Consider the following 18,493-nt stretch of genomic DNA (forward strand, 5'->3'; position numbering starts at 1 on the left):
TCAAAAGTTTTATTGAGTTTAGTATATAAAGTACAATAAATGTTAACAAGGCAAGAACCATGCACGCCGTTCCAATACAAAGAGTCACAAAATATTATCTACATAATATAATACAGCAGGCAGATCCATGCCTATCTATAAGGGGGAAGTAGCAGCACAACACGCAGTCAAAAGTACATGTAATATCCAAAACACAGAGAGATACCGGAGCCATACACCTATGGAAACACTAGGAGTGAGCCATAAAGTAAGAGCCAGGTTTAAATAATGATATCCATGTTTCAGCACATAAACTGAATGTCGTCAGCCTGTGTTGCAATAGAAGTTAACCGGATTCCATATTTTAGTATAGGAACTCATAGCCTTATGTTTTTCCAGTATAACACTTTTTACTGTAAGGCCTAGCGTTTTTCCACTATTACACATTTTACTGTAAGGCCTAGCGTATTCCACCATGTCTTGTAATTCCCCTTAGACATGTCTTTCCAGCAATGCAATATGTTTTTAAGGGCGAGGAATATCAATATGTTGAATAGTCGCGCGTTATGATCAGGCAGCTTATGCAGGAGGCCATGATGATCTAGTTTAATAATGCGTAAACTCAGAGGTTCTGACAAGGGTAAGATTTTAGAAATAGTTTCCCATACTTTATTCCAATAACCTACTAAGGGCTCCTTTTATGAAGCCGAGTTAGCGGTTTAACATACGTAATAGCGCGCGCTAATTTGCCGACTGCGCTAGCCGCTACCGCCTCCTCTTGAGCAGGTGGTAGTTTTGGGGTTAGCGCGTGCTAAAAAGTTGCTTGCGATAAGGCCGCTAACGCAGCTTCGTAAAAGGAGCCCTAAGTGTGCACAATCATATGTGCTAAAGTGCTCTCCAGCAAGTTACAAGACCAATAAATGGGGGAAAGACCAGTTGAGATTTTTGCTACCTTAAGTGGGGTCCAGTGAGTTCTGTGCAACAGAAAGAACATAGATTGAAGAATGCTGGCAGATCGAGAGGATTTAAACAAGGTTTTCCAGACTGCCTGCCAAGTTTCATCCTCTAATGCTAGTCCCAAGTCTTCATGCCATGCATTCATCACCTTCGATAGGGAATAAGTCGAAGACTTTCTCAATAGGTCATACCATCTTGAGGCAACACCTTTTTTATTGTTATTAATTAACGATGTTTGAGAAAGCAATGATGGAGTAGTTCCCAATTTCCGCACATCCGGATAAAGAGCTTTCAAGCAGTGTCTCAACTGTAACCAGCAATATTGTTGATGAGGAGGCAAATGGTAACTGGTTTGATTCGAGGAGGAGAGGTAGTAAAAATATATACTGTATATTTCACTAGGTCTTAAGACTGAATTTTTGAAGGCTCTTTCTACTAATTCAGTTCCACCATCATGAATCTAAGCAGCCTATTTGCTAATTCGTATTGAGCTTCACATCTATTAACATACATATTATCCGACGCCTAAGTCACTTAAATGTGCTCACATATAATATATGTACGTGTGTTGATATGAATATGAAGTAAAATTAATGTGCATGCTAATGCCCATACAGTGGGGATGACATTTAATAATAGGCTCATTAGATATTAGCTGAACTCACTATCCAGGGTAATAGCTAATAGATATAATGCAGGCCATATACCTAGTAAAGGCAGAAAAGTTAATGGGTGCTGTCCATAACCTAGATACTACTACACGTCTCCCTCCATATTCACGATGACTGGGGATAAACTGACCCGCGATTACAGAAAAACCGTGAATAACTTTCTTATATGTTCTTCACAGTTTTCTGATAAAAACCCTCGAGAATATGATAAAACTGCAAAGAACATATGAGAAAGTTAGTTAGTTGGTTGCACTTGGCCAGGTAGAAATGAGGCTTTAGCCCACCCCTTTGCAATGGCAGGTATGCAAGGTTATTCCCTGACTTCTTTGCACCCCTTTACTTGATTTGGGAGTCGTAAGCCTCTGGAACCCATGCACTTATACGCATAGAAAAAAAAGGTGTTGGTGGCAGTTTTATAAATCGAATCAAACATAAAAACCACCAATAAAGACCAAAATGGCACTGAAGGTCTTTTTATAAGGGAACAAGCCTCAGATCATGGAGTTTTACCCATTCCAGGTTTTCTCAAAGAGACAAACAGAAAGTTATTTTAGAGCAGAGGCTAAGCACTTTAAGCTACAAAAGCTGGAAATGAATTGAAGCAGTTTATAGCACGAATGCACTTTTCAATATAAGCACTTAAAAGCACCAGTGCACTTTTTCAAGATAAGTTAAAAAAAATTAATCTGTCGATTCTGTGTTCTGAAATGAGCTGTGAGGTTCTTTAGTATCAAGTATTTAAGTGGTTTAGTTTAATATGAATTGAGAGATCTAATTTAAATGAATTTTACTATAGATTGATAGAAGATTAAAGAGTAATGAATTAAAGAAAAAATCAATTAATTGAGTTAAAGGTAGGGAGGATGGGTTCAAGCCGGTGATGTAAACAGGAGTAAGAGAACAGATCTGTTTATCTCTTTGAGAAAACATGGAATGGGTAAAGCTCCTTGATTTGAGGCTTGTTCCCTTATAAAAGGACCTTCAGTGTCATTTTGGTCTATATTGGTGGTTTTTATGTTTGATTTAATTAATAGGTAACCACAAGGTTTTTTTGAGTTTATAGTTCCATAAATTGGCCATGGATGATATATTTGGGGAGAGGAGCCAGCATGCTAAAAATCATGAATAATCGAAGTCGCAAGTGCTGAAACCGCGAATATGAAGGGAGAAGTGTACTACTACTTATCATCAATATAGTCACCTATACGGCTCCCCCAAAAGACATCCATGAGGCAGCAAAACTACTCTGGCCATAAGGCCACCCCATTCCCTAAAGAAGCCCCTACTATCTCCCTGGAGTCCCTCCCCACTTCGGATTTTGGGCTCTATAACTATCCTAAAAACCAAGATACTATGTTTCTGTCTTTTAAACCTTTGGAAGCTAAAAAGAGATTGTTCAGGTGCCAATTTGTAAGTGGTGAATTTGACACTTTGACCTAATTGAGAAAATATGTGGCACAAACAGTTTTGATATCAAACCTAGAATTTCAAAAACACCTTTTCAAAACCAATGCCTTTATCAGCAAAAAGGAGAGACAGAGGAAGGGGGGGGGGGGGCAGAATGACTCATCCCTTACACTGAAGATTTAAGATTTGGAAGATACTTTTTTGTGGTATTGTTGGGATTAAAGGCTGCGAGAGCTTTATATGGGGGTAAGTGGATGGCAGGAAGGTTGGTTATGTTATAAGGATGGGGTTTCTTTCGATGTTGACCATATGTGGTGAGATGTTTTCTTGTAATAATTTGCCCTTTCACTTTTGGCTCGTAAAAGTTGGGAAAACTCCAGCAGCTGCTGACAGCAAAAGCTTTCCCATGACATTACTGCAGCTATGGTGGAGGTATGTGTGTTGGGGGGGGGGGGGAGAAGAGCAGGAAGTCTTATCTTCTGGACCTAGCAGTAGACTGTAAAATTACATGCTGCAATAATTAGGCAAAGCTCAAACTGATGTAGTAGTATAACTTTACTACAAAGTGTAAGCAACTAAATCTTGTTCTAGTAATAATTCTGATTGCAACCATTTGACTCAGCTACACTCAGATACAGATCTGTGTCCATAATCAGCTTTCCCTTAATTTGTAAATGTTCAAGGGTGTTTTTGAGGTTCACCCTGAGCTTCCTTGGCCAGAGGAAATGGAAAATATCTTACTCTCTGTGAAAGGGAATCACTTCATATCAGAGATCCTTCGACTGTTCAACCTGACTCTTCCTTTTCACATGGCTTCTCACTTCTCTCCCCCTATGTTCCCCCCCTCCCCGTGAGCTCCACTCAACGGCTAAGTCCCTCCTATCTGTGCCCTTCTCTTCCTCTGACAACTCCAGACTCCATCCTATCTGTCTTGCTGAACCATATGCTTGGAACAAAGTGCCTGAATCCCTACGGCAGGCTTTGTCTCTGTCAATGTTCAAGTCCAAGTTAAAAGCCAACCTCTTTGAGACTGCTTTCAACTCCAAACTCTTCTCACCTTGATTTCTATATCCCCAGCCCTCTATGTCATGTCTGTCTGTCCAAGTTAGATTGTAAGCTCTTCTGAGCAGCGACTGTATATTTAATGTCAAAATATACAGCGCTGTATACAACCTTCAGAGCTATAGAAATGTTAAATAGTAGTAGTAGTTACCATATTGATGATTCTCCATACTGCTCTGGTTAAACTCTTTTTTTTTGGGAGTTTTGAACTTCCTTCTCTCATCCATATATCTCTTAGGCAACCTATAAGCTCCTCTCCTACTTTTGTGCTGATTGTAGTTGAATTTTGCTGAAACTGGAACGTTATGCTATTTCTCTCCTTTTTTTCTGAAGAACAAAGGAATTGATTTAAATCTCCTTTCCATAACAAAATAAAGAATTGTGGGAACTAGAAAGCAAAGATACTTACCTGTAGCAAATGTTTTTCATGGACAGCAGGCACATATTCTCTCACATATGGGTGACATCATCCATGGAACCTGGTACGGACACTGCAAAGTGCACTGTCACTTTAAATCTTTAGGAAGTGCCCATACTGTATGCGCACGTGTGCCTTCCCACCTGATGTCTGCTCATAGGAGCATTATTTCAGTAACAAAGCGAAGAAGCCAACTAGGGGAGGTGGGCAGGTCGCAAGAAAATATGCCTGCTGTCCTCGGAGAACATCTGCTACAGGTAAGTATCTGCTTTCTCCAAGGACAAGCAAGCATAATATTCTCACATGTAGGACTCCCAAGTTGCCAGGATCATGTCTCTGGAAGAGGTTGAACACTAAATATACAGTAGCCTGGCAAAACTCCACAGAGCTGGGAGGGAAAGTTGTCTTTAAGTAGAGAACAGATTGTGCAGAACTACTTTCAAAACTGACTCTCTCTTTTGGAGTTGTGTTCTAAACAGTAGTGAGAGGTAAACATGTGTATTGAAGACAAAGTAGCTGCTTTGCAGATTTCTTCAATAGATGCAGAGCGAAAATGAGCTACCGAAGCAGCCATAGCCTGTACATTGTGGGTTGTCACATGACCTTCTAGTGTCAACCCAGCCCAAGTACACACAAGGGGATACAGTCTGCTTGCCAAGTGGAGATGTTTCTTTTGGAAACAGTAACTCCTATCCTATTAGGATCAAAGGCGACAAAGAGCTGGGCGGACCCTCTATGTGGGTTCAGGTAGTATGTCAGAGCACATTAGATTTTAATGGGCTTATTTGCTTTCCTGTAACCTTTCTATATTAGGCAATGCCATTATGCCTACAAGTAATGCACATTGTAGGAGGACAATGAGCAACATTTATGTTAACATGTATTACTGTTCACTAAGGCCCTGATTCTATAAACAGCACTAGCTGCTAAGTGCTGTTGAGCGCAATTGTTAATCATCCACTAGGCACTGTTTATAGAATCACGCCTAACAGCACCTAAGCAGTCTTAGGCACCAGTATGCATTGAAACTTTAGGCGCACTCCCACTTAGGCCATGGATTGTTGGCCTGAGTGCGCCTACGTTAGGCACCTCCAAGTGCCTAAGTCAAAGCACACTCAAAATCTGCCCCTAACCTGCTTACTTGTTAGGCATCTCGGAGTAGATGCCTGTCTCGAAGTGGTAGGCATCTACTGAGTTAGGTGGTAGGCATCTACTGAGTTAGGTGGTAGGCATCTATTTATTTAAAAAATTTATATGCCGTTTTGTAATTCTTTTTTTTTAAATGGGGCTTTCAATTAACCGAGCTGGTCTAGATGTCTTAACTTCAGGCGATGCTTATGGAATCTGGGCCTAAATGCAGGTGTTAATGCCAATACTATTTGGTAGACAAGTACATTAGCGCAGTATTCTTCATGTTGTACAGTTACTAAAAATCTACGATTTAATGGAATTTTTGTATTCAGTAAAACCTTTAGCTACCTTAATAGATCTTTAATGCAATCTCATAAACTTTTACTGAAAAGCCCTGTATTGCTTGTAGCTCTTAACAATGTTTTACAGTCTCTCCACAATTATAAAACAAAATAAGCCCTTGTTATGTAAACGCTGGTTACTCGGAAGTGTAAACAAATCTTCACGTTAAACTGTAAAAGTCAAGCAGCCCATCAATCATCACTACAGCTTGTTATTTAATACATTTCCCAAACAATGACATTGAGAACATTTGGAATGCTAATTAAAGACTCAAAATTTAATTACACAATATCCTATTAAGCCATTACAGCAGAATGAAAGTAACTACAGTCACAGGCAATTTATAGTTCTTTCCCAAAAGAGACTTCATTAGGTGTATTTTGCTGGGAGTATTGAAACATGAGCTAAGTCTTGAATATTTATTTGACATCTTAATCTCTTCAAAATATCAATGATGAAGTTTTTCACTTGCCCCCCCCCCCCTCAAAATGCACATTCTGAAACATTCTGGTGAGCCAATGGCGGCCCGCAGAGATCTTCTGGGTGGCCCGTGCACTTATCCAGAGTTCCCCTCCTCTCCCTCTCCCCCTCAGTGAGATCCAGTGCTTGCTCACTGTTCTCTTTCCCAGCAGCGCTGCTCTTACTCTTCAGACTGCCAGCAGCGTAAGTGAAGTAAACATGCTGCCTTAAGCAGCCCGAAAGCTTTCTCTTTGCTACTGCTTCCCACCTAGGTGGGGATAAGAAGGAGTAGCAGAGAAAAAGCTTCCGGGGTGCCAAAGGCAGCATGTTTACTTCACTCACACAGCCAATGTTCCAAAGAGTAAGAGCAACACTGCTGAGAATGAGAATGATGAGCAAGCACTGGATTCCATGGGAGTGGGGTGGGGGGAATTGTATGGGGAGGGTAATAAAGAGATGCTGAACCATGGGGATACACAGGAAAGAAAAAGAAAGATGCCAGACATCCAGGGGAAGAAAGGAAGTGGAAGGGGGGAAAATAAAGATTCCAGACCGTGGGAGAAGGGAAGGAAAAAGAGGGCGATGCCTGACAAAGGGATGAAAGGGAAGGAGGGGAGAGAGATATGGGGAGGGAAATGAAGAGATGCTGGACTGTGCGGATGGGGGAAGGAAAGGGAAAGAAAGATGCCAGTTTTTCAGGGGAAGAAAGGGAAGAAGAGAGAGAGACGCCAAGCAAGGGGATGAAAGGGAAGGAGGGAAGATAGATACCATTCCATAAAAAGGGGGGACGGGAAGGAGAGAGATGTCAAACCACTGGGTGGGGGAGGGGGGATGAGAGAGATGCAAGACCAGGGAAGGAAAGGAGGAGGGAGAGATTCCAGACTAAGGGAGGGGGAGGGGAATGGAAACACAGGGAGATGCCAGATTACAAAGGGGGGGAGGAGGGAAGTGAAGAAGGGGAGAGAGATTTCAGACTGTGGGAAGGAGAGGAAAAAGATCCCAGATCACAGGAGGGGGGGAAGGGGGAAGGCAGATGTCAGACCATGGGAGAGGAAAAGAGAAAGAGGAGATGGTACACAGGAATGGAGGGTAAGGGGAGAGAGAGGCAGGAGATGGTGCACAGGGGTGAAAGGGGTGGGAAAGGAGAAGAGGAAAGTGAGGGAGGAGATGGTGCCCAGGAGTGAGAGGGGTGGGGTGGGGAAGGAGAAGGGGAGAGAGAGGAAAGAGATAGTGCAGAGGGATGGAAGGCATTGGGAAGAGAAGAGAGATGGAAGAAATACTGTTTATGGATGGATGGGAATAGGGGAGAAGAAAGATGGAAGGAAAAGGCAGAGAGAGAGAGAGAGGAGATAGTGCACATGGATACATGGGAAAGGAAGACATGGAAAAATAGATAGATTTGAGAAGGAAGCAGAAAAATGGAAGGAAGTTGAATGTTAAAAGTTAATAAGAACATAAGAATAGCCTTACTGGGTCAGACCAATGGTCTATCAAGCCCAGTAGCCAAAGATGGATGTAGTTCTTCACCCAATGGCTATTTTTTATTTTTAATATATACTCTGGGCAATCAGCAAAACCTTAAATCTTATACCCCGAGTCTACAAAAATTCAATATATATCCATAATATTTATACAGGGCCTCAGCGACATCACTCAAGGCTCAAAAGCTTTCACAACCAAAAGCTTTACATGCCATATCATCATTGGTCCTTACCTTTTAACATTCATATCAAAACTTCTTTTTAAACTTTAAGAAAATCATTTTTACTTAATTAATTATGACTTTACTGGTCCACCTGTCTGGGAAATTTGTTTGCATCCACATTTCGCCCATAGCTTTCTCAAGGATACTCCCCAGAACCGTCCAATGGACGGCATGGAATGGCATAGAATTCCTATGAGCAATGGAGCTCATATTGCCGCAGTCAGCGATAAAAAAGCCTAATGCGGTTTGCAATGTTCAGGAAAAAATACAATTCTTTCTATTTCTCTGGTGTTATACTGCATGCAGAGTCTGGCATCTTAGGGTTTCATTTGTGTATATTAGGACTTTTAGTTTGTGGTTCAGTATTTGCACAGGGTTTATCTATGTTCTGCACATGTGACCAAGGCCAGGTGTTCTGGTAGGAATGAATGTCACAAAGTGTTATTGGTGTCATGGCCCCAAGTGAGAAGACATTTGCCGGCTCTCCTTCAGGTCCTTTGGACCCAAAACAGCCCTAGCTTAAAAATTAATGAAGACCACTGGCCTAGGGTCAGTAAAGGCACCCTCCCCCACATCCTGGCATTTGCCTTCCTTTGGCTAATTTAGTGACCTTCAGTCTTGCAAATTTGATAGTATGAGCTCATTCACACTCCTAATCTGAATTAACATAGGAACGTGGCTAAATTAGTTGAACTACAAACCTCAGAGCACAAAGGGGCATAATCGAAAGAAACGTTTAAGTCCGTTTTGGGGCTAAGTCGCTAGTTGCCCAACGTTGGCGGTGTCTAAAGTCCATTCTCAAAAAATACATCCAAAATATTTTGTTTTTTGAGAGTCGTCCAAGTGTACGTCCAGCTGTTTGATCACCCATACCGCTAAGTCGTCTATCTTTATACCCCATTCTCATCCAAAAATTCATCCAAGTCAAAAATGCCTAGAAAATGACTTTTTGGACATGGGAGGGGCCAGCAAAGTGATGGACTGGACACCCAGACATGCCAACAGAGTAGTGGGCACCTTACAGGGTACTGTTGCGAACTTTACAAAAAGGGTGTCACATAAACATCTCACCATAACTCCCTTATAGGTCATGGTGAGCCCCCAAACCCTATTAGACCCACCTATCTACCACCCCAATAGTCCTCATGGCTGCAGGTGGCACCTATATGGTAGTACAGTAGGGTTAGGGGGGTGCACATGTTTCACCATTAAATGCAGTGATTAGAGTGGCTTATGGCCTGGGTCCTCCTCTCTATGATTCACTAGCCCACCCCCCACACTACTTAAGCCACATCTGTGCTGCTCTACTAGGCTTTGCTATGCCAGGTGCTGATGTTCTGGAGGCAGATATGTATGTTTTTATTCTGATTTTTATGGTGTTGTGGGGGGAGGGTTAGTGATCACTGGGGCAGTGTGTGGGGCTCTGTACTTTGTGTCTGCAGTGCTTATCTGGTCACTTAGAACTGGTTTTACATGGCCTGAGTCACAACGTACAAGTTCCGTCCATCAGCCTTGTTAAACTTTCGGTTATACTTACAGTACGACTAAGTTTAGATCAGCCTACGTCCTGCCCAAATCCTGCCCTCACCTCTCCTCCTAAAACAGCCCTTTTAGCTCTGGTTGTATAGCAACACTGAAAAGGCCTAAGTCATTTTTAGATACGTCTAAAACCCGGTTTGATTATCGGCACTTGGACGACTTGTCTTATTGATCGTCCAAGTGCCGATTTAGGCTGGTTTTTAGACAATTTTCCGTTTCGATTATGAGCCCCGTTGTATTTGCTAGACTGACCAACATAAATTTGTAACTGTGTTTATTTTAAATAAAAATAAATACAACTGAAAATATCTCACAAAAGTATTGAGTTTAATCACAGCAATACTGGAAAGAATACCAGAAAATGTATTATAAAAATTATTACTAGCTTTCACTTTATGAAATGCTTTTTTATCAGCAAGATGCTCTGTCTTACTGTAGTATAGTCAGACTAAAATTACAAAGAAAAGGTGAGTTCTCCTAATAGCAATTCGAGAATGGACTAAAGAAGAAAACTTTGTCTGAACCTAGGTTAAACAGAGCTCTTATGGGTCCCTAACACAAGCAGTTACACACCCACATACCTGACATCATATTCAAGTTTGGAAGCTATGAATTTCCCCCTAAATAAGAGTTCAGGACGCTTGTGGTACAGCTGGACTCAAAACTTAACACAGATACTCCAACACCAAACAGCCTTCAGGAGATGTCTTATCATCTGTGCCAGCTGTACTGCATCGCTCTGCACATCCAGAAGGCAAGTTTCAGCACATTGATTCTTGTCATGATAACATCAAGGCTGAATTACCGTATTTTCTCGCATATAACGTGCGCGTTATACGTGGTTTTTACGTACCGCGCACACCCTTGCGCGTTATACGCGTGAGCGCGTTGTACAAAATTTTTTTTACATAGTTTCCCCCACCGACGTCCGATTCACCTCCCCCCCCGCAGGACCGCTCGCACCCCCCCCCCGCAGGACCGCTCGCACCCCCACCCTGAAGGACCGCTCGCACCCCCACAGCCTCCCGATCCCCCCCCCCATCATGTAGAAGCTCCTACCGGTGTCCTGCTGCTTCCTCTTGGCGGTCCCGAAACCCGACACGATCGGGGAAAGAGGGAGCTCAAGCCCTCTTGCCCCAACCAACCGCGGCACCCCCGACATGATCGGGGTAAGAGGGAGCTCAAGCCCTCTTGCCCCCCCCGACTCCCCGACACGATCGGGGCAAAAGGGAGCCTAAGCCCTCTTGCCCCGCCGACTCCCCAACTCCCCGACAATATCGGGCCAGGAGGGAGCCCAAGTCCTCCTGGCCCTGGCGACCCCCCCCCCGCTAGTTGTTCGGGACAGGAGGGAGCCCAAACCCTCCTGGCCACGGCGACCCCCTACCCCCACCCCGCACTACATTACGGGCAGGAGGGATCCCAGGCCCTCCTGCCCTCGACGCAAACTCCCCTCCCCCCAACGACCGCCCCCCCCCAAGAACCTCCGACTGCCCCCCCCAGCCGACCCGCGACCCCCCTGGCCGACCCCCACGACCCCCCCGAACCCCTTCCCCATACCTTTGTGTAGTTGGCCGGACAGATGGGAGTCAAACTCGCCTGTCCGGCAGGCAGCCAACGACGGAATGAGGTCGGATTGGCCCATCCGTCCCAAAGCTCCGCCTACTGGTGGGGCCTAAGGCGCCTGGGCCAATCAGAATAGGCCCGGGAGCCTTAGGTCCCACCTGGGGGCGGGGCCTGAGGCACATGGGCCCAACACGACCATGTGCCCAAGGCCCAAGGTGACTAGTGGAGTCCCTCAGGGTTCGGTGCTGGGGCCAATCCTGTTCAATATGTATGTAAGTGACATTGCTGAAGGGTTAGAAGGAAAAGTGTGCCTTTTTGCAGATGATACCAAGATTTGTAACAGAGTAGACACCGAAGAGGGAGTGGAAAATATGAAAAAGGATCTGCAAAAGTTAGAGGAATGGTCTAATGCCTGGCAACTAAAATTCAATGCAAAGAAATGCAGAGTAATGCATTTGGGGATTAATAATAGGAAGGAACCGTATATGCTGGGAGGAGAGAAGCTGATATGCACGGACGGGGAGAGGGACCTCGGGGTGATAGTGTCCGAAGATCTAAAGGCGAAAAAACAGTGTGACAAGGCAGTGGCTGCTGCCAGAAGGATTCTGGGCTGTATAAAGAGAGGCGTAGTCAGTAGAAGAAAGAAGGTGTTGATGCCCCTGTACAGGTCATTGGTGAGGCCCCACTTGGAGTATTGTGTTCAGTTTTGGAGACCGTATCTGGCGAAAGACGTAAGAAGACTTGAGGCGGTCCAGAGGAGGGCGACGAAAATGATAGGAGGCTTGCACCAGAAGACATATGAGGAGAGACTGGAAGCCCTGAATATGTATACCCTAGAGGAAAGGAGAGACAGGGGAGATATGATTCAGACATTCAAATACTTAAAGGGTATTAACGTAGAACAAAATCTTTTCCAGAGAAAGGAAAATGGTAAAACCAGAGGACATAATTTGAGGTTGAGGGGTGGTAGATTCAGGGGCAATGTTAGGAAATTCTACTTTACGGAGAGGGTGGTGGATGCCTGGAATGCGCTCCCGGGAGAGGTGGTGGAGAGTAAAACTGTGACTGAGTTCAAAGAAGCGTGGGATGAACACAGAAGATTTAGAATCAGAAAATAATATTAAAGATTGAACTAGGCCAGTTACTGGGCAGACTTGTACGGTCTGTGTCTGTGTATGGCCGTTTGGAGGAGGATGGGCAGGGGAGGGCTTCAATGGCTGGGAGGGTGTAGATGGGCTGGAGTAAGTCTTAACAGAGATTTCGGCAGTTGGAACCCAAGCACAGTACCGGGTAAAGCTTTGGATTCTCGCCCAGAAATAGCTAAGAAGAAAAAAAAAAATAAAATAAATAAATAAATAAATTTTAAATTGAATCAGGTTGGGCAGACTGGATGGACCATTCGGGTCTTTATCTGCCGTCATCTACTATGTTACTATGATTGTCCCAGGCTCCTTAGGCCCCACCAGTAGGCGGAGCTTTGGGACGGATGGGCCAATCCGGCCTCATTCCGTCGTTGGCTGCCTGCCGGACAGGCGGGTTTGGCTCCCGTCTGTCCGGCCAACTACACAAAGGTACAGGGAAGGGGGGTGGGGGTGTCGTGGGGGACGGCCAGGGGGGTCGCGGGTCGGCTGGGGGGGGCGGTCGTTGGGGGGGTTTGCGTCGAGGGCAGGAGGGCCTGGGATCCCTCCTGCCTGTAATGTAGTGCGGGGTGGGGGGAGGGGGTCACCGTGGCCAGGAGGGTTTGGGCTCCCTCCTGGCCCGAACAACTAGCGGGGGGGGGGGGGGGGGTCGCCAGGGCCAGGAGGACTTGGGCTCCCTCCTGGCCTGATATTGTCGGGGAGTTGGCGGGGTAAGAGGGCTTGGGCTCCCTTTTGCCCGATGTGTCGGGGAGTCGGGGGGGGCAAGAGGGCTTGAGCTCCCTCTTGCCCCGATCGTGTCGGGGGTGCCGCGGTTGGCTGGGGCAAGAGGGCTTGAGCTCCCTCTTGCCCCGATCGTGTCGGGGAATCGGGACAGCCAAGAGGAAGCAGCAGGACACCGGTAGGAGCGTCTACATGATGGGGGGGGTCGGGAGGCTGTGGGGGTGCGAGCGGTCCTTCGGGGTGGGGGTGCGTGCGAGCGGTCCTTCGGGGTGGGGGTGCGAGCGGTCCTGCGAGGGGGGGTGGTTAATCGGACGTCGGGGGGGCATCAGGTTTTCAGGGTGGGGACGGGACTTCAAGGGGGAGAGGAGAGTCGGGGCGGGTGAAAGGAGAGTCGGGGTGGCCAGAGGAGAGTCGGGGCGTGTGAAAGGAGAGTCAGGCAGCATGCGCGGTATACGGGTGTGCGCGGTATATAAAATTTTCTGTACATAAATTTGTGTTTTTCGTGCGCTATACCCGTGTGCGCATTTTACACGGGTGCGCGTTATCTATGTGAAAATACGGTACTCTACATCAGTGTGACTAGAAAGGGCTTGCACCAGCTCCAACTGATTCAGAATGCTGCAGCACAACTGACAGATTTAGATAATTTCTGCAAAAACTTCCTTGGCTTCCAGTACAATACAGAGCTACATTTAAACCCTACGTCTGATCTTGAAGGCCCATAAAGGATATGGGCCAGAATATTTGAAGAACAGGATCTCCTTCAATGCATCTCCAAGGTCACTAAGGTTCTCCCAAGGAGTATCCTTAACCATGTTTTCTTCAAAAGAAATTGCAAGATATGACCTGTCAGAGACTTCTCTGCAGTAATAATAATAATAATAAACTTATATATCATATCACAAAGCCTTAAAGTTCTATGCGGTTTACAATAATTAAAAAGAATAAAATAAAGTAAAAAAAAAAAACGAATATGTTATAAACCAATAGCTAATACCCTAAAAAATCTGAATACATAAAAAAATTATTACAAATCAACTACCTAAATATTTCGAGAACAGATGTTTTTAGATGTTTTCTAAATTCTCCATAAATATCAATAAGCAGAAGCAGTTGTTCTAAATCCTTGCCCCATGCTGCTACCCAATATGAGAAAAGATGCTGATGATATTTTTTAAGTTTACATCCTCTAACAGGCGGGAAAACAAAATGCAAATGTGAGCTTCTCTTATGTTTATTGGTTGCAAAAAAGAAGAGCTCAGTTATACATTTAGGAGCTAAACCAAACAAAGCCTTAAAACAAAACCAGCCAGTGCAGCACTTTATAAGAAGATGTTACATGATCGTATTTCTTCAACCCGAAAATCAACCTGACGGCTGTATTTTGCACCATTTGCAATCGTTGCAGTAGCCCCCATACTCTAGGACACACTCCCAGAAAAGCTCCATCTAATACAACACTATGTCTACTTCAGGAAGCAGTTGAAAGCTTGGATCTTTTCCAAAGCCTTTAATGGAAGAAGTAATTAACAAGCTAGTTGCACACCAAGGGATTAATGTTGACTGCACATATGGTATAGCAAGACTTGCTTACCATGCATACTGCAGCTGAGAGTAGTAGTATGCACCTTTTTTGACTCCACATGTATTTTTTCTTTATGTTAGTCATCCTATTACTCTGTCTTATCTATCTATATATTCCTCCTATGCTTACCCCCTATACTGTCTATTAAAATGATTTAATGTACATGGTATGGACAGTGAGATAGAATATTAATCTATAATGTGTATTATTATTTGAATATTTTTACTGATGTAATTGTTTAATGCCTATGTCAGGGATATACCATGGATGAATTTCTTTTAAAAAGCAGTACCTGGCCGCCAGTGCCGATTGCAGCACAACTCACCAACGGGACAGGCAATCGTGCAGCTGGAGAAAGAGTCCTTTGTGGGCTCTTTAAATTGCCGGGAAGCCGCGGTCACAAGCCCCGGGCCGTGACTCCTAAGGGGCATGGCCAAAGAGGCAGGACACGCCTTTTTTGAGCCCCTTCGGCGTTTAAGAGGAGCAGGGAGTGGGCCAATATCGAATCCTACCACTATGGGCAAAAGGAAGGCATCTACTTCAATGACGGGCCTGATGGATCGTCACCTTTTGGCTCCCATTTTGCCACATGTGGAAGAGCAGGTAACTTTAGATATCCAGGCCACCTCATTATCCTTTGGGGAACCGTCACCACCTCCTCAACCATCACATCTAGTTGGGAGATCAGAGTCTTCCTCCCTACAATTATTTACATTATCTGGACTGGAGGTTTCAGGACAATCTATACCAGGAGCAAAGGATCTGACTCATGTGCAGATGGTCATGGAGCCAGACTCTAATGTCCTCCCTAAAGATAAAATTATCACTTTAAACAATGCATGGCTAAGTGTTAATAGAATTGAGTCTTCATTATAGAATACTGTTTTGAATTTATGTCAATTTTCATCTGATATCACTGTAAAAAATTAATGAGCATGAAGGTAAATTAGCAGAAATAGGTAGCAAGCTAGAAAAATTACATCAAGTTGTGAGCAATTTAAGGAAATATTTATAAACTATAAGGAGTTTTACCTCATGCAAAGTTGTCATTTCTTTAATAAGACATTAACTATTTTTTCTGTGGCCCTCCAAGTACCTACAAATCCAAAATGTGGCCTGCAAAGGATTTGAGTTTGAGACCGCTGCTGTAGGCATATCTCCCAGTTCATGAATGTACATTTTAAGACTGCTTACTGGCAAAGTAATTTAAAACATACCGAATCAGGAAATCACTCTCATTTACCTGGATGCTGATTGGTAATACAATGAAATGCTTAGTACTGTAGGCTATTATTAACATAAAATATTTAACAGCTTCTTATAACTTACAAGCTTTTTCCTTTTGTCTTGCTCTTTGGGAGGTTCTTCATCTTCTGTCCAATTCGGTTCTTCAAAAGGAGTCATTAACATACAGCTAAAAATAAAATGTAAATAACATTCTTTTCAAGTTCATTTATAGTATTTTTAGGTACAAATATATAACACTTAAGTACAAAAAGAAAACCACATGATAATATACCATTATCAGAAAAAGAAACACTTCAAACCAATTAGAGGTTGACTGAAAATGAAACTGCTACCAAAATTGTGTAAACACTTTTGGCCAAAACTGAATCTGCAGCTGAAATTTATCGACTGGTTTCAGTCAAAACCGAAACCTGAATTTTGGTTGGGTGAATGTGAACTACTGAAGTCCACTGGACTTGTCAAAGCTCTGAAAAATTACAATCAAGAATAAAACATTTCTCAAATTATTTTCAAATATATGAACTTCATTTCATTGTAATATCATTTCCCTACAAACACTATAAGCTGACCAGAAACGTATGCTTAAAAACAATTACTGAAGGTTCCTTTCTTATAGAATCTACCTTCCGCATACCACAATTTTGATTAAAATGATGCATCATCATACCCTGGAAATTCTTTAGAATCGTCCAAATAGTATTGAAGCCAGAATATATATATATATGAGGGTAAATCAAAAATTAAAGGCAAAATATATTTAACGGCTTTAATAGAAGTAATTGAACATATAACTTTTCTATATGGTCCCCATACAAGAGGACACATTTGTTGCATCATTCAACTAATTTCTGCATTCCTGCAGAGAAGTATTTTGGCTGCTCCAGAAGACTGGTGAGTACCGCTTCCTTCATCATGCGTTTTTTTTTTTGCTCTCCGGGTCACAGTAATGCATCCATGTCTCGTCGCCAGTGACAATTGTCTCCAGAATATGCAGATCTTTTTCATACTGTCTCGGGAACTGGGTCACAATCTCCACACACTATTGCCTTTGCAGATCAGTAAACTGTTTGGAAACCTATCATGTAAAGACTTTCCTATATCCCAAGTCATCATGCATTATGACAAATCCAGAGCTTCCTTTCAAATGAAAGAGACTTAACTCATTAGCATTTACACCATGTAGATATTTAAACGTCTCTCTAGAATAATAATAATAACAGTATATAAATCAACTAAATCCAAAAAATGTTAATAGCCAAGTGGTGGGAATGCCCACTGAAAAAACATTTCATTAAAGTGGAGAAAAAAGCCTCAACTTTATTTCATATGCAGATGGCAACCCAATGAGTTTTTTAGCTGTTTTTATTATGTATCATGGGCAAAAAATCTCCATTACTCAAAAATGTAATCTTTCAAAACGGGAACATATCCCACCACTATGCACAGGGAAATGGTAAAAGAACCTAAGAAAAAGTTACACTTATCTTCCCAGCTGTATCAAAACCAGGATCGTGATCCGACGCAGTGATTTTCCTGCTATAGCATATTCGGCACAGAGGTGAAGATAAGGAACCGATGTCAAAATCCAACAAGGCTCTTGTTTCGCCAACGAATGACTGCTTCAGGGAGTTCCCTCCTATTCCGTCCACAGTTTGGCTTCACTGTAGCGTCTGATTTATAGCTCCGTGCCTCATGACATCACTTCTGCCAGAAACCATACTTGTAAAGAACAATACTTGTAAAAAACAAAAATAAACATATTAATAGAACACGCACCATTCAATTTTTTGGTTAAGACCATTGGGCCAGATGGTATTTAAAAAATAAATGGATCTTTGTTCACGCTGGTATAATCCAGTCTTCACATCCCCCCTTCGTGCTGTTATTGGAATATGGTCTAGTACAAAACAACAAAATTCTTCAAAAGAGTGTCCTTTCTCAGTACAATGACGAGTGAGCACATCCACCTGTCTGTTATGAGTGATGTTCGACCGGTGCTGAAATAATCGAGTTTTTAAGCTCCTTGCAATGTGCCCTATATAGCAAAGATCACACAGGCATACTATTGCATACACTACTCCAATCATCTCACATGTAGCTGTACATGTCATTCTCCAGGGTTTTCTATCTGGAATGTGTTCTTGATCTTCTTCACAAATCAACAAACAGGCGCATGTGTCTCTATCCCGCATCAATTATTGGTTGGTCTCTCACTCACTTTTCTCCTGGCTGGTATTGGTTCATTTGATGTATCGGACCATGCTATGATTTCTTTTGTGCTGCGGTTGGGTTCAACTGCGTCTGGGCCTCGGTGGTGCTTCTGTATAAAGACCTGAAGTTTCAGGAGGTTTTGCATTCTAAATGGACTGAATATCAATGATTTAATGCGGAACACCTGGTTGACCTGATGCTATATTGGGAGGCGGTAAAAGCTGTCCTTCGAGGGGAGATTTTGGCGTATACCAGTCACCAAAAAACTAGCCAGAAATAGGGAGATCCTAAGACTCGAAGCTAGGGTTTGTTCACTTCAGCGACCATATGGTGCTCACCCCTCTTTCGTCTTGAAAT

The 18,493-nt window shown here is 43.3% G+C and overlaps 1 protein-coding gene across 6 annotated transcripts in view; it reads right to left on the bottom strand.

Moving 5' to 3' along the window:
- IPO11 (importin 11) overlaps positions 1-18,493 on the bottom strand; it is a 568,146-nt gene that overhangs the window by 172,743 nt on the left and 376,910 nt on the right. For 5 of the 6 annotated variants that reach the window (XM_033930425.1, XM_033930408.1, XM_033930445.1 and 2 more), the window contains one exon: positions 16,007-16,091. The exons of the other annotated variant lie outside the window; for it this stretch is intronic. In XM_033930425.1, coding sequence (XP_033786316.1) covers positions 16,007-16,091 — 85 coding nt within the window. The remainder of the gene's footprint in view (positions 1-16,006; positions 16,092-18,493) is intronic. 6 annotated transcript variants of the gene reach the window in all.

Source organism: Geotrypetes seraphini, chromosome 1, assembly GCF_902459505.1.
Source record: "Geotrypetes seraphini chromosome 1, aGeoSer1.1, whole genome shotgun sequence".
Lineage (NCBI taxonomy): Eukaryota > Metazoa > Chordata > Amphibia > Gymnophiona > Dermophiidae > Geotrypetes > Geotrypetes seraphini.